The sequence below is a fragment of the Galeopterus variegatus genome, unplaced genomic scaffold, assembly GCF_000696425.1.
Source record: "Galeopterus variegatus unplaced genomic scaffold, G_variegatus-3.0.2 Scaffold807, whole genome shotgun sequence".
In the NCBI taxonomy this organism is placed as follows: Eukaryota; Metazoa; Chordata; class Mammalia; order Dermoptera; family Cynocephalidae; genus Galeopterus; species Galeopterus variegatus.
Window position 1 is genome coordinate 317,000 of NW_007726918.1, and position 12,010 is coordinate 329,009.

Below are 12,010 nucleotides of genomic sequence, written 5' to 3' on the forward strand. Positions count from 1 at the left end.
GGCCATCCCTTTATGGGATCCGAACCCGGGGCCTTGGTGTTATCAGCACCGCACTCTACCGAGTGAGCCACGGGCCGGTCCCTGAATTATTTCTGAAAATGAATCACTTAGATTATTTTCTTACACCTACCCCAGGATATGAGTTTTAAAAAAAACCATTAAAGTACTCAAGTTCTGGGCTGTGATGGGCATCAAGTACCACCACTTGGTGGCAGCATACCTGGTTGGTAAGTCAGGAGCCCTTCAGTGCCCTGTTGGCTGTCACACAGGTGACGCTGGAGACCACCATTGGCAACAATAATCCGGCCCTGTGGAAGTACGTGCAGCCCAGGGGCTGCGTGCTGGAGTGGGTGCGCAACCTTGTGGCCAACCGCTTGGCCTTGGATGGGGCCAGCTGGGCGGATATCTTCAAGAGGTTCAACAGTGGCACGTGAGTGGGCTCCTGGTCCTGTGCCCCTCCTCCCCAGAGACAGACCAATGTCCCCCTTAACACTCAGATCCGGGAGACCTGATGTGGTTTCAGGGCCACACATCCCACGTCCTCTGCAGAGCCCTCATGGATTCTCATTGGAGTTGGAAGCAGTCCTATATGGGGAAACTGAGGCTCAGGGAAGGAAAGGATTTAACCCTCCCTCACAGGCTCTTCAGCCCACAGAGGGGCCCTTGGAGATAGGGTGGGAAGAGAATTTGGAATTCGAAGGCTCTGGAGACAGTGGAGAGGGCTGGTCAAGCTGCGGTATCAGGGTGACAGTTGAATGGTTGGACACTCGGGTCACCCAGTGCCTGTGATTCCCAGCTATGTGGGGTGCTGTGGGCAGGGAGAGGCCGGGGCAGTGGCCCCAGGCTCTGTTCAGTCCTCCCTCTTTGGGCACAGCAGGTATAACAACCAGTGGATGATCGTAGACTACAATGCATTCGTCCGTGGCAGGCCCAACCCTGGGAGCGGGGTGCTCACCATCCTGGAACAGATCCCGTGAGTACACCAGGAAAGGGGCAGGGTGCTCGAGGCAGAGGGAACTGCCTAGGCCAAGGCCTGGAGGCATGCAGGGACCATGTGGGAAGGGTGAAATCTATGGAAGATGAGACTGGAAAGAAGGCGGTCCCTGAAGGTTGAGGACTTAATCCATTCCCCAGGCAATGGGGAGACATTGAGGGTCCTTGAGCAGGGCAGTGCTTGTGAGAACACTTTTTCTGACCATCTACCCATCTCTCCTCTCGGTCCCAGTGGCATGGTGGTGGTGGCTGACAAGACCTCAGAACTCTACCAGAAGACCTACTGGGCCAGCTACAACATACCGTATGCACCCTCTCCCCTCCCCGACCCATCAGCCCTGGTGTCTGCCTCACCCCTTGCTCAGCTCTCCATGCGGGTGAAGGGTCCTTCCCCATCTGATATTTTTAAACCCCCAGAGCAAAGAAACTCACCAGACTCCCTTCTCTGGCCAGGAAAGCCCTGACAGTTCTGTGGTGTTGCGTGGCTTAGATCAGCATCCGTGTGACCTCCCAGTTCTTGTACCCACAGCAGGGTGGTGGTAGTACGGGGTGGCCAAGCTCAGGTCCTGACCCTGCCAGCTTGTCCATCTGGATCTGCCTTGACTGGGCTGCACAGCCACCACTTCCTGATGCTCACTTTTCTTTCCCTCAGTTATGTCATTTGATCCTTACAACCATTGTACGTGATAGCTATGGTTCTTGTTCCCATTTCACAGACAAGGAAACTGAGGCCCTGTGAGAGTGCCTGACTTTTCCAAAGTTCCCCTGATGGTGAGCGGTGAAGCCAGGATTTGAACCCATGTCTGTTGGACCCCAGAGCCCACTCTTGGCCACCCCACCAAGCCATTCCCAGCAGAAACAAAAGATTTTATTATTGCTATCCTGACCTGTAGTTGTTAGCGATCATGCTCTGGTGTGACCGCCCCTCCACCTCCCTGGCCAGGGCCGAGTGAGACTAGTGGGGGTTGTGGGTGACCATCCTTGTCCCTAGCAGGTCCTTTGAGAGTGTGTTCAATGCCAGTGGGTTGCAGGCCCTGGTGGCCCAGTATGGGGACTGGTTTTCCTACAACGGGAGCCCCCGGGCCCAGATCTTCCGGCGGAACCAGTCGCTAGTGCATGACATCGACTCCATGGTCCGGTTGATAAGGTGGGTTCCGGCGGGGGTGCAGGGGGAGTGGGACTGAACTCATGTAGAGCTTTCTTTTTAAAAAAAAAAAAGATGACCGATAAGGGGATCTTAACACTTGACTTGGTGTTGTCAGCACCACGCTCTCCCAAGTGAGCTAACCGGCCATCCCTATATGGGATCCGAACCCATGGCCTTGGTGTTATCAGCGCCACACTCACCCAAGTGAGCCATGGGCCAGCCGTCATGTAGAGCTTTCTGTGTGCTATGTTGTGACAACTCATTTACACCTCCCAGCCAGCCCCAGCGGGACAGCCAGGGGTGGTCAGAACATTTAACAGCCAGTACAGCGGTGGCTGCGCTTGCCATGGGTCAAATTACTGTCCTCATGTTACAGGTGAGGATGCTGAGCATCTGTAGAGTGACCACCCTGCACTGGGCACTGTGCTCGGTATCAAGGAAACAGGCACAAAACTCGTTCCCCACTGTCCTCAGGGAGTGCCCTGTCCTGTGGGAGGTGCAGACACCCATCAAGTACTCACACTGATGCAGATGTGTAGCTCAGGCTGAGTCCTGACGAATGCTCTCAGGAAAAATGGGGTGCCTTGCCTGGCTTGGGATGGGGGGCATGGAGGACCTCCTGGAGGAAGGGGTTCCCGAACAGAGACCTGAATGATGAGCATGGAACACTAGGAGAGGGGGTGATCCATTCATCTGTCCTTCCATTCATCCACACGTCCATCCATCCATATCCAGACAGAGGCCAGGAGGTGGGAGGGGCCCAGCAAGTTGAAGGCTGGTGGCAGTCATGGGCCTTCCACCACACAGAGTTGGGCCCCCTCTTTGGTTTTCCTTTTCCAGCATGACTGATATTCCCTCTTTCCCCCATCCAGGTACAATGACTTCCTCCATGACCCCCTGTCACTGTGTGAAGCCTGCAACCCCCACCCCAACGGGGAGAATGCCATCTCGGCCCGCTCTGACCTCAACCCATCCAACGGCTCCTACCCCTTCCATGCCCTGCGCCAGCGCTCCCACGGGGGCATCGACATGAAGGTGCTGCTCCCCACCCCAGGGTCTGGACGCTGGGGGTGGGGGTTGGTCACTATCACCAGCCCTGGGGAGGTGAGGGAAGGCCAGGGTCATAGCAAATGGTAGGGTTGGAATCACAGAATTGGGCTATGGTTGGGGTCAAAGTTAAGGTGATGATCTGATTTGGAGTCAGGTTTAGAGAGGGGTCAGGTTCAGAACTGGACTCTGGGGTCAGGGTTAGAGTGGGAGTCAGGGCCCCCTGGATTGGTGCAGGCTAGGGCCCTGGCTCAGCCGCCTGCTCTGCCCTCACCTCCAGGTGACCAGCATGTCACTGGCCAAGGCCCTGAGCCTGCTGGCAGCCAGTGGCCCCACGTGGGACCAGGTTTTGCCATTCCAGTGGAGCACGTCACCCTTCAGCAGCCTGCTGCACATGGGCCATCCTGACCTCTGGAAGTTCTTGCCCATCGAGGTCTTGTGGGACTGAGCTCCATCCCTGCTCAGCTTCCTTCGTCCCTGCTGACCCCCAGCAGATCCACCCCTACCTAGTGTCGCCCCAACTCCTGCCCCACCCCTGGCTGGGGGGCACTGTCCCCTGCTGTCCCCTGATCTGGGATCTGGGTCTGCTGGGTTCCTTCTCGTTTGGGCGGCCTCATCCCAGAGTGGGATGGGGCTCAGAACTGGCTCTTGCTGTCTCCCCCACAGTGCAGGAGCGCCTTGCGGGCTCCCTTTGCTTCTCTCTGCATCTCTCTCTCTCCTCTCTCCCCTTCTCTCTGTCTCTCTCCCACCTCTGGGGACCCCTCCTCATGCTGCTTCCTCCTGAGGGATTGGGAGGGGTCCTGGGATCAGGCTCCGGGGTCCCCGGTGGGGCAGAATGAGCCTGTTCCAGTCACCACCTCCCAGCCCCACTCCCGCTGGTGGCCCTGGAGCTGCTGAGGTTGCAGCCCTGGGACCTGGGTGTTTTCTCTGGTTGGTGTTGCTCATCCGGGCCCGCAGCCCCAGCCCCTCTGCTTCCTCTGCTCCTCAGGTCTCCCTTTCTGGGCAGCTTCCTGGAGGACAGAAACTTGAAAACAAACACAAACCAAAGTTTCTGGCCACTTGTGGCTGGAAGGTCCTGAGTGTCCTCTCCCTGGGGCAGGTGGGAGTGTCAGCCCCCCCACGCTCCTGCCTCATGCCCCTACCCCAACCTGGGCCTGCCCCTGGCCTCAGGGCAGTGCCCACAGAGCCTCTGCTGTAGGAGCCAAACGACAGGGCATGCCCCCATCAAACAAGAGAGGCTGTGGCCCCTGTACTGTGCTTCTTGGGGCTGCAGGGAAGGCTGGGTCGACACCTTTTCTCCTCTCAGGTTTGGTTCTGCACCATCCACTACATGTCCTCCAGTCTGTACTTCTGTCTGTCCATCTATCCATTCACTTATCTGCCAAGCACCCATTGTCCATCCGCAGTCATCTGTCCATCCATCCACCCATATCAACCTGTCCATCCACTTTTCATCCATCAACTATCCATGAATCCATCATCTGTCCATCCATCCACCCATCCATTTATCATCCGTCCATTCATCCATCTATCCACACATCCATCCATCCATATCCAATTACCCATTCATTCATTCGTATCCATTCATCTGTCCCTCCATCTATCCATCATATATCCATTCGTCCATCCATCCACCCATACATTTATCCACCCGTTCATCCATCTATCCATCTGCCCATCCAACCATCCATCCAGATGTTTACTGAGAGCCTATTATGTTCTGGGTCCTATTCTAGGGCTCTGTTAACCACCAAGACCTTCCTAAGTCCTACTGTGGGGCACAGACCAACACAAAACAGAGTCCTTCACCATCTGATCTCACTTGCAGCCTGCCTTGGAGACAGGACTCTCCCAGTGCTATGTGCTTGGCAGGTGGAGGGGGTGGTGGGAAAGGGGGTAAGCACACAGCTCTGGAGTCAAAGACCTGGGTTCCAGTCCTATCTCCAGCTCTTACTAGCTATGGTCTCAACCACTGTGGGCCTCTGTTACCTTATCTGTAAAGTGAGGTAATAATGTGAGCAGCACTTCCTGGGGATGTGATGAGGATTTACTGCAACAGGGGCTGTGACACAGCCCACATGGGGCCTCACACACTTAACGTCGATTCAATTGCAAATATTTATTGAGCCTTTAGTACATACCAGGCACTGTTATGAGGTCCTGGGGATACCTTATAACAAAAGTTACCAAAAAGTCCCTGCTCTTGTGAAGTTTACATTGGGGAGATAGTAAACAAAATAAATAAGTATACAGTGTGTAAGATGCTGGTAAATGCGCCGGAGGAAATAAAGCAGGGCTAGAGGCTAGGGTTGGGTTTGCTCTTTCTCCTCGCTAAAGCTTCACAATCCTTTTGATGACTTGGGGTTTTGAAAATGAACTTGCTGCCAGTACATTTCCCAGCCCCCTAGAGAATGTTTTCATACCCTGTGTCTCTTCTGATGCCCATGACGGCCCTGTTAGGTGGGAGAGGTGGGGATTTTCATCTGTTTTACAGATGAGGAAGCAGACTTGGGGAAGGGAAGTAATGTGCCCCAAGTCTCAAGACTGGGGCCCACCAGGGCCAGGATTGGAGCCCAGGCCTCCCTCCCCATTTCCTGACGATGGCTCAGGCCTTGGCAAATCAGGGTTCACACCTACTGTGTGCTATGCACTAAGCCTTCACAAGCACTCCTGAGGTTGGGGCTTCCATGAGGCCCATTTGACAGATGAGTAAGTAGGGGCAGGGTGGTGGTGGGTCTCCCTGGGTCACTAGTCTATTCCTTAGAATGATTCTGGCCCCTCTTTCTTCTTTCCGGGAAGTGGGGGTGGTCATGAAGTTAGGCAGACTCATGCAGACGGTCCCTCACTGGGACTTCCACTGACTTGGCACAAATAGGACCCACTTTTTCAGAGGCAGCCAGAAAGGCAGTGCCACTCAGCTCCTGCACTGGGAGTTTCCCACAATCCTCAGTTTCAAGATGGCAGCTGCAGACCCATCCACAACTTCTGCCTTGCTGTGAAGGACAAGGGCCTGGCCAGCTGGCCGGCCCCAGCACATGGTGACTCGGCTCCTCCTCTATGAGGCAGAGGTGTCTGCCTCGATCCTTTTGGGGATTCTGTGCTTGGCTCAGGTGGGACAGTGGAAGCTGGAGGCAATCCTGTTCCCACAGGTTTTCCTGGACTGAACACTATTCAGTCCTACTCTGTCCTTCAGGAAATGTTCTGGGGCCAAGGGGCTGACTTGATTTCCCATCTCTGCCAGACTTCCCTTGGTGTCTTAGCCCCAGGTTTTTAAAGGACACGTACTGCTCTTCCTGGGTGGAAATCAGTAGGTAGGCCTGTCTCCGTTGGGTTTGGGGTGGGTTTTCCATTCTCCCCCTGAAATCTCACAGGCCTGCTGTTTGTCAGGGGATGGGGCTCTGCAAGCCCATGAAGGTCTGAATGGTAATCAAACTTCACTCTGAACTTGGGGTCCCAAAAAAGTACCCTGGGGGGCTGCTATATGTGGTGAGGGGACATTTTGAGTGGTGGTTGGTACTGCGGAGGTAGGGGTGGGGTGGGCCCCTCCATGCCCTTGAATTAGCCCCAGCAATCCCTCCTTTATCTGTGTTATACCCGGGCTTCAGCATATGCTTTCACTGGAAGAGGGTTAGGGTTCCATGTTTCCAGAGGGTTTGCATGACATTGACCTCAAGTCCACCCACCCGTTCTCTGTCCCAGAGATGGGTGTCCAGTGTCATTTAAACACCCCCCCAAAGCAGGGGACTCACTATTCTGCTCCTAGTGGTTCTGTGTGTGATAAAATCATTCTGACTTAGCAGGAAGGACTTCATTTCAGGATGAGGTTGGCTTTGTTCGGTTCTGCCTTCAGCGGAGGCAGCCTTTGTCCCACCCAAGTCCCTCTTGTTTAGCTCCCAGTCCCTCACCTGCGTCCTGTGATACAGGGAACTCTTGCCCTCCACCCCCCCCAACGTGCGAGCCCAGCTGGACTTGGGCTTCTGGCCTCGCTGTGGGGCCCCAGGGTTCCCGGGTGCTGGGGTGGGTGGAGTCTGCTCACTGTCGAGTGTGGGGGCTGAGAGCAGGCATGTGGGGGTAGATGAGGGGGAAGGGAGGACAGCTGATGGAGAAATTCGAACGATCTTTGTTTCATAAATACATATCTTTTCAGTGAAAAAGTTTGCACACTAGAAAAATGAGGAATGGTGGTGTTGGGCTTCCTGGGAAGAAGGATGAGATGGTTCCTCAGCCCTGGACCACAGCCCCATCCATCTGCCCAGGGAGAAAGCCTGGGGTGGGGTCACCTCACTTGGAGGAGGCCCCTCCCCACTGCGATTCCGGTTCTTCCTACTCACCATGCTCTGAGGACATGGTGTGTCACTTGTGGGTGGTTGCCACCCTGGCAGGGGTGGCTGTGGATGGTCACAGAGCAGTTCATCTCACAGCCTCGCTGGCTGCTGACCTTCTAGCCCCACCTCAGGGAGCTTCTGGCTTCTCAGCACAGCTGGCTCATGATGACACAGGCTCACAGCCAAACACCAGCCCCTCCAGGGGTCTCCCAAGCAAGAGGGGACAAACGGGTGAGAGGGCCTCACTTGGGCAGCCCGTTCTCCATGCCCAGCTGTTCCTTGAGCTCCCGCAGCTGGGCCAGACTGATGTTGCTGCCCCCGCAGACGATGACCACGAGGGAGGGTAGGGGGGCCTGTAGCTTCCCCTCTCCTTGCAGCTTCTGGACCACATGGCTGTAGACGGTGGCCAGGGCTGCCCCACAGGCGGGCTCCACCAGGATCTTCTCGTCATCTGCCAGAGAAGGGGCATGCAAGTGTGGGTGCGAGGGGACTCCTCCGCCGTTGGCAGAGCTGGGAGTAAGAAGCCAATCAGCTCTCAGCCTGGGATATACTTGCTCGGGTCCTGGACCAAACCTCCCATCATCACCCTAGGTCAGACCTTCCAAGACTGAGCCAGAGCCTACGTTTCATCCTGAGGGGACTCCTCCGCCGTTGGCAGAGCTGGGAGTAAGAAGCCAATCAGCTCTCAGCCTGGGATAGACTCGCTCGGGTCCTGGACCAAACCTCCCATCATCACCCTAGGTCAGACCTTCCAAGACTGAGCCAGAGCCTACGTTTCATCCTGAATGCTAACACTGACAAAATGATTGTAATTGCCTGAGCACTGTGTTGAGAATTTTGAGGGATCATATGAACAAGAGTGTCACGGTTGGTTAGCCACTTGGCTGTGCATACAGGGGAATTAAGTGGCTGCATAAATGCTTTTTTTTTTTGGCCATCCCTGTCCTAGGCCAAACCCAGGAAGAGTCCAACCTAACTACAAACCCACCTCTGAATCCAACTCTGAGCTCTATGCTTTCCTTTTTTACCTTGGCTACCAGCAAGCTCAGAACCAACATTTTAAATACTCAGCTATCATTCCCTACTGTCATAGTAACCAGGTTTGCTTCTTTTTTTAAAAAAAAAGATGACCAGTAAGTGGATCTTAACCCTTGACTTGGTGTTGTCAGCACCACGCTCTCCCAAGTGAGCTAACTGGCCATTTACACAGAGGGATCTGAACCCGTGGCTTTAGTGTTAGCAGCACCACACTCTCCCAAGTGAGCCACAGGCCGGCCCATTATCAGGTTTGCTTCTTCATTTGTGGCTTTGGCTTTTCTATTTTCACCTCTGCACTGTGTTATCTTTCATTAATGGGAGTTCTAGAAGGGATGAGAAACTGAACTGTGAAGAAAACTTGGGGTGGAGCTAGCCGGTTAGTTCAGTTGGTTAGAGAGCAGCCTTATAACCTGAAGGTTACAGGTTTAGATCCCTGTACTGGCCAGCTGCCATAAAGAAAAAAAAAGAAAGAAAATTTGGGGTGAATTGGATTCCTTGGCACACCAAGTTAACCACCACTTAGTTCCTGAGCTAGCAGGTCAGGTCTAGAAAGGACTTGGCACGTACCCACAAACTTCTCAATCGCAGCCACAGCCTCCTGGTCTGAGATGACTTCAGAGAAGATGGGGTGTTCCTGAAACAGCCTCAGGGCCTGAGCCCCCACGGTCTTCACGCCTAGGGCCTTGGCAACACTGGGAGAGGTGGAGATAGAGAAGGGGATGAGGGAAACAGTAGAGAGAGGAGGGAGGCAGAGATGGGACAGGGAGGGAGGGAGGGAGAGAGACGGACATGAGAGAGGGGGCAATGGGCCGGTGGGCAGGGGCCTGGGAGTATCCTCTGTAGCTGTGAAGAACTGAAAAGCCCCCTGGGCTCCCCTAACAGAGTGAGGTCTTCTAATAAAGAACAGATGGTTTGATCGAGATAAATAGTATCATATTCTATTCAACGTTGAGTCAGGAGCAAATGCTTCAAAGGACCCTTGCTCCAGGTTGAATCCACCTGGTCAAAGCTCCTAAGCTTAGCACTGCTCTGCCTGTCCACATCCTGCCCTGTCCTTCAAGGCTCAGGAATAAGGCCACCACCTCCAAGGAGTCCTCCACGGAGACCACTCAGTCCCACGGCCCTATGTGAAATTCTTAAATGGTACTCCCCCATAGTAATAAGCAGTTGAGTACTTCTTGAGAAAGTATTAGGTGCCAAGCACTTCACAAGCATTATTTAATTATCACAATAGTTTTTGCTGTTATTAATTGGCTCAAACAATAGTTTTTGCTGTTATTAATTGGATTTTACAGAAGGGAAACTGAGGCAGAGAGTGTGCAGTCAGTTGTCCAAGGTCACATGCCTGGGGAATGGTGGCCCTGGGCCTACAAGCAGGATCCATGTAACTATAGGAATGTCACTGGTAACCAATATGTTGATGCTCTCCCCAGTTCCGGGGGTGACCACTGGTCCTGTCCCCGTGAACATCCTGAGGGCCTGGACCACCTTGGCTCTCAGGTGACATGTGACTCAACCATGACTTCTTCAGTCTCAGTGACTTGGAAGCAGAAGCCACCACAGCAGCTCCAGAGTGCTGGGCTCAGGAAACCAGATGTTCTTACCCGGACTCAGTCTTCCTTATCTGTGGCAGAGACTGCTGTCAACCCCAATATCTATTCTAGCTGCACACATGGATGCCTGATATAAAACATTTCCCAGGCTCTCTTGCAGCTAGGTGTGGTCATGTGACTAAGCTTTGGCCAATGAGAAGTAAGTGGAAGCACTATGTCTGTCTTTAAAGGTTGGGGGATAGCCTTTTTCCCTTTCTTTCTTCTTCCTGCCAGATGGAGTTGGGTGTGATGGTTGGCACTCAAGCAGCCATTTTGGACCATAAAGCTTCATGCAAAGATGATGGGCAACAAACTCAAGGAACCTGAGTGCCCAACTTCATGGAGTTGCCCCTGGACTGCCCGCCTCTAGACTTTTTCATATAAGAGAGAAATAAAGTTCAATCTTGTTTAAGTCACTGTTATTTTGGGCTCCTGTGTAATGTGGCCAAAACCTTAACCTAATTAAACACATCTATCAAAAGTTTGGGGCTGGGATATGAATTCTTTGGGAGCAAGAGCTATATTTATCCACCACTGTCTCCGCAGGATTAGCCAGTGTCTCATACATATTAGGGGCTCTGTAAAATGGTTGGCAAATTAATGAGGTCTATAAAGCCCTGCCACAGAGGAACTCAAGAAATGATTAATATTAGAGTCCTCATGAGAAGAAGTGTGACATCCATGGTAAAGAGTCACACAAATTTGGGTTCAAGTCCCAGCCTTATCACTCACTGGCTGTGTGACTCTGGGCAAGTGACCAAGGCCTCAGTTTCCCCACCTGTAAAATGGGTCTGATATCAGGATCTACCTTGCAGCCAGCACTGAGGGGGGCTCCCCAAGGCTCTCTGAACATCCAAAGGAGGCACCCCAGCAGCTTACCTGGTAATCTTGGGCAGAGAGATGAGCTTGCCTGCAGCCGTGGCAGCGTGGAAGCTGTGGGCACCGATGGTCTCCATGGCAATGACGGGCACATCCCCCCAGCCAACCTCCTGCAGCCCCTGGACTACTCCGCACAACAGCCCCCCGCCACCCACCGACAGTGCGATGGCTCCTGGCTTTGCGCTCAGTGTCTCCTTCAGTTCTTTCACAATGGAAGTGTGGCCTTCCCTGGAGGGTGGGGAGAGGGGTGGCAGGTCAAGGCTGGGCTTCCAGAGACACCAGGCAGGGGTCCCCAGAGACAACAGTTCAGGTCCTCACTTGCTGTCATCCCAGGTAGCTCACAGGCCTTGGGGCTAGTTCCCACCTCCCCTCCTCCACCTTCCAGCATCTGCATTTCTATCTAGAGGCTTTCTGTGCCCCTCGGAGCTGCCTACAAATGTGGCAACTGGTGGTGCCTGAAGAGGACTCCCCTGAGAGCAGCCCTCAGCGATGACTGTGGGAGTGGGTGTACATACTCCCCTGCTCCCTTTCCCCCAGCTGGGAAAACTGGTGTGTGTTCTATGCTGGCTCCCCAGGTCCCCAAGGGACTGAGATCCAGCTGCCCCAGCAGTCACCTGCCCTGAAATCTCCCTTGACTGGCTTCCTTCCTTCGCCACTTCCCCACTGAATTGCCTCCCACTAACTGCTTTCACTGGAATCCTTGTCCCAGGGTCTGCTTCTGGGGCTCCCAGTCTCTGACACCTGTGCATCTGTGTGCTTGTCATCACTTGTGTTTGCTCTTGGATGTGCTGTGTGCAGTGAGGGGGAATGGGCATTTGGTGCATGTGTGTGCACAACTGCTGTTGTGCATGTGTGTGTGCTTCCACATGATGGTGTGGCCCCGGTGGGAGGGTCTGTGTGCACACGTGTATATCTGCTGTGCACGACGGTGGGACGATGTGCATTCTGGCAGATGCTGCCCAGTGGTGTAGGGGTTTGACTGCTATCCA

The 12,010-nt window shown here is 54.0% G+C and overlaps 2 protein-coding genes and 1 long non-coding RNA gene across 3 annotated transcripts in view; 2 read left to right on the forward strand and 1 right to left on the reverse strand.

Annotated features, from left to right (window-relative positions):
• The window catches only part of PLBD2 (phospholipase B domain containing 2), a 38,860-nt gene extending 34,196 nt beyond the window's left edge, over nucleotides 1-4,664 (forward strand). The window contains exons 9-14 of the mRNA XM_008572591.1: nucleotides 270-430; nucleotides 878-973; nucleotides 1,226-1,297; nucleotides 1,988-2,140; nucleotides 3,013-3,175; nucleotides 3,468-4,664. Of these exons, the coding sequence (XP_008570813.1) occupies nucleotides 270-430; nucleotides 878-973; nucleotides 1,226-1,297; nucleotides 1,988-2,140; nucleotides 3,013-3,175; nucleotides 3,468-3,635 (813 nt within the window). The 3' untranslated portion in view covers nucleotides 3,636-4,664. The remainder of the gene's footprint in view (nucleotides 1-269; nucleotides 431-877; nucleotides 974-1,225; nucleotides 1,298-1,987; nucleotides 2,141-3,012; nucleotides 3,176-3,467) is intronic.
• A 2,627-nt stretch (nucleotides 4,665-7,291) lies between these two features.
• The window catches only part of SDS (serine dehydratase), an 11,266-nt gene continuing 6,547 nt past the window's right edge, over nucleotides 7,292-12,010 (reverse strand). Inside the window, exons 6-8 of the mRNA XM_008572587.1 lie at nucleotides 11,022-11,249; nucleotides 9,118-9,242; nucleotides 7,292-7,963 (exon numbers count right to left, since the gene is read on the reverse strand). Coding sequence (XP_008570809.1) covers nucleotides 7,755-7,963; nucleotides 9,118-9,242; nucleotides 11,022-11,249 — 562 coding nt within the window. The 3' untranslated portion in view covers nucleotides 7,292-7,754. The remainder of the gene's footprint in view (nucleotides 7,964-9,117; nucleotides 9,243-11,021; nucleotides 11,250-12,010) is intronic.
• Nucleotides 7,382-10,564, forward strand: LOC103590365. Its single transcript, XR_550463.1, has 2 exons — nucleotides 7,382-7,457; nucleotides 10,377-10,564. It is a non-coding gene; the product is annotated as an uncharacterized LOC103590365 (long non-coding RNA).